General features: G+C 40.8%; 1 protein-coding gene across 1 annotated transcript; it reads right to left on the bottom strand.

Moving 5' to 3' along the window:
- Positions 1 to 854: 854 nt before the first annotated feature.
- Positions 855 to 1790, bottom strand: LOC105818370 (olfactory receptor 5P3). Its single transcript, XM_012654329.1, has one exon. It carries the CDS (start codon positions 1788 to 1790, stop codon positions 855 to 857), a length of 936 nt encoding a protein of 311 aa, XP_012509783.1.
- Between the last annotated feature and the right edge of the window lie 416 nt (positions 1791 to 2206).

Below are 2206 nucleotides of genomic sequence, written 5' to 3'. Positions count from 1 at the left end.
GATTCAGCTTCTCCAGGGCAGTCACAATTTCAGGGGAGAGATGGTCCAGTTCCCTCTAGTGTTTTGAGTAAGATGTGGGTCTGACCATGAACAAGCCACTTCAAAGGTTTGTTCCTCACAGTGATAATGTCACGCTACAAGCTGGATTCTCCTCTTGGAGATTATTGCCTGTTTTTGTTTCAGTCTCTGAGGAGTTTAGGAATTCTGCTCATTCCCATAGAGGAAGTCATCTGTTTTGACCTGACATAAGAATTCACAGGTCAGTCAGAAACAACACATCCTGTTCTTCTCTTGAGACCCCTATAACTATACCTGAATGAGAAGCCAAAGACACAGACCAGATTTTTGTGGGTTCACAAAGCTCATCCTCAGCAGGTAACATCTCTGGAAGGTCTCCAGCTCCGAGAAGAATATATCTGGTTCCACTTTGTCATTTTCTCTTAGAATGTACTCAGTCATAACTGTGGTTATCAGGCTTATCTCAGGATAACCTGATGTTGAAGATGGCCACAGTGCAAAGATTTGAAGATATAATAACCTTAACTTGTGGCAGAGAACAACTCTTGGAAAATATGAATAAATTTTTTAAAGAATTTTTAGCAGATTAAGAATTTTTCATGTGAAACAATTTGTGTTTTCAATATAAATTTAATTTAATCTTATTAAAGGCAATATATGATGGGCATCTGATTTACTTTTTAATATCTGAAAATCTGCCTCCCAATTGATTAAAAAACTCCATGCTAGCTAATAGTATATGGATGGATATCCTTTATTCACAAACACTCATTGTCTTTTTATTAGTATATCTATGCAATAATAATATATCAAACTCTTCAAAATAACCAGCGGCATTAAGAAAATATTTTTCTTCCAAGCTGTCTTTTCAGAGCCCCCTTGATTTCCTTGTTCCTGAGACTGTAGATGAGGGGGTTCAACATGGGGATCACCACCGTGTAGAACACAGACACCACCTTGTTCTGGTCAGTCGAGTAGCTGGACTTGGGCATCACATAAATGAATGTAATGGTCCCATAGAACAGAGTGACCGCAGTGAGGTGGGAGGTGCAGGTGGAGAAGGCCTTGTGGCGCCCCTCAGTGGAGCGCATCTTCAGGATGGTGATAAGGATGTAGATGTAAGAGACGGCTATGACAAAAATAGTGACCACAATGATGGAGCCAGAGGAGATGGCTGGAATTATTTCAGAAGTAAAATCATGAGAACAAGAAAGCTTCAAAAGTGGTGAATAGTCGCAGAAAAAGTGATTAACTTTATTTGGCCCACAGAAGGTCAGACTTAATAAGCAGCCAATGAATGTCCAAGCATTCACACATCCCCCCAGGTAGGAAGTTCCCACTAAGATGATGCAGACTCTGGGGGACATGTGGGTGGAGTAGAGCAGGGGAGAGCAGATGGCCACGTAGCGGTCGTAGGCCATGGCAGCCAGCAGGAAGCACTCGGCTGTCCCAAACATCACCACAGAACAGAGCTGGGCCACACAGCCAGTAGCAGGGACAGAGGCTCCTTTCTTGAGGAAGCCCCTGAGCATGACAGGTGTGACCGATGAGGAGTACCCAATGTCTACAAAGGCCAAATGGCAGAGGAAAAGATACATGGGTGCATGAAGATGAGGACTCCTTCTGATTAACATGATTATGCTGACATTACCCATTAAGGTGACAACACAGATTCCTAGAAACACAATAAATAAAATAGCACAAACTGTAGTATCCTCTGTTAACCCCAAAATAATAAACTCTGTCACAGCTGTGTAGTTTCCAGTCCCCATCTATATTGGGAATGATGCCCACTGAAAGAAAAACAAATGGATATTAGAATGGAATTTATAATGTGGATATTTATTAATATTTTTACAATATATAAATAATAAAAATCATAACAATATAGACACTCATGTGTAAACTCACCTCATGTGGTTAGTTTAGGTGTTTTGTGAGGAACAGTTTCTTCCATGAGCACATCTCAGAGTTGACCATTAGAGTGTATGAATCAGTAACTGGATCTTCTCAAGCTAAAGACATAATTGAAGCAAGGCAGAACTATCAGAATGGACCAAGACCTATGGAAAAGAGCAGCCCTCAAAAGGATGTCTAAGGTATCACTTCCAGTATGAAAGAAGACGTGCAATTATTATGAATTCTCAATTCAAGGCAGAGGTCAAACAGATGAGTTGCGTGCTAAAAC

This window comes from Propithecus coquereli, unplaced genomic scaffold (assembly GCF_000956105.1).
Source record: "Propithecus coquereli isolate 6110/MARCELLA unplaced genomic scaffold, Pcoq_1.0 Scaffold44, whole genome shotgun sequence".
Classification (NCBI taxonomy): Eukaryota; Metazoa; Chordata; class Mammalia; order Primates; family Indriidae; genus Propithecus; species Propithecus coquereli.
This window is presented reverse-complemented; position numbering and strand designations above follow the sequence as displayed.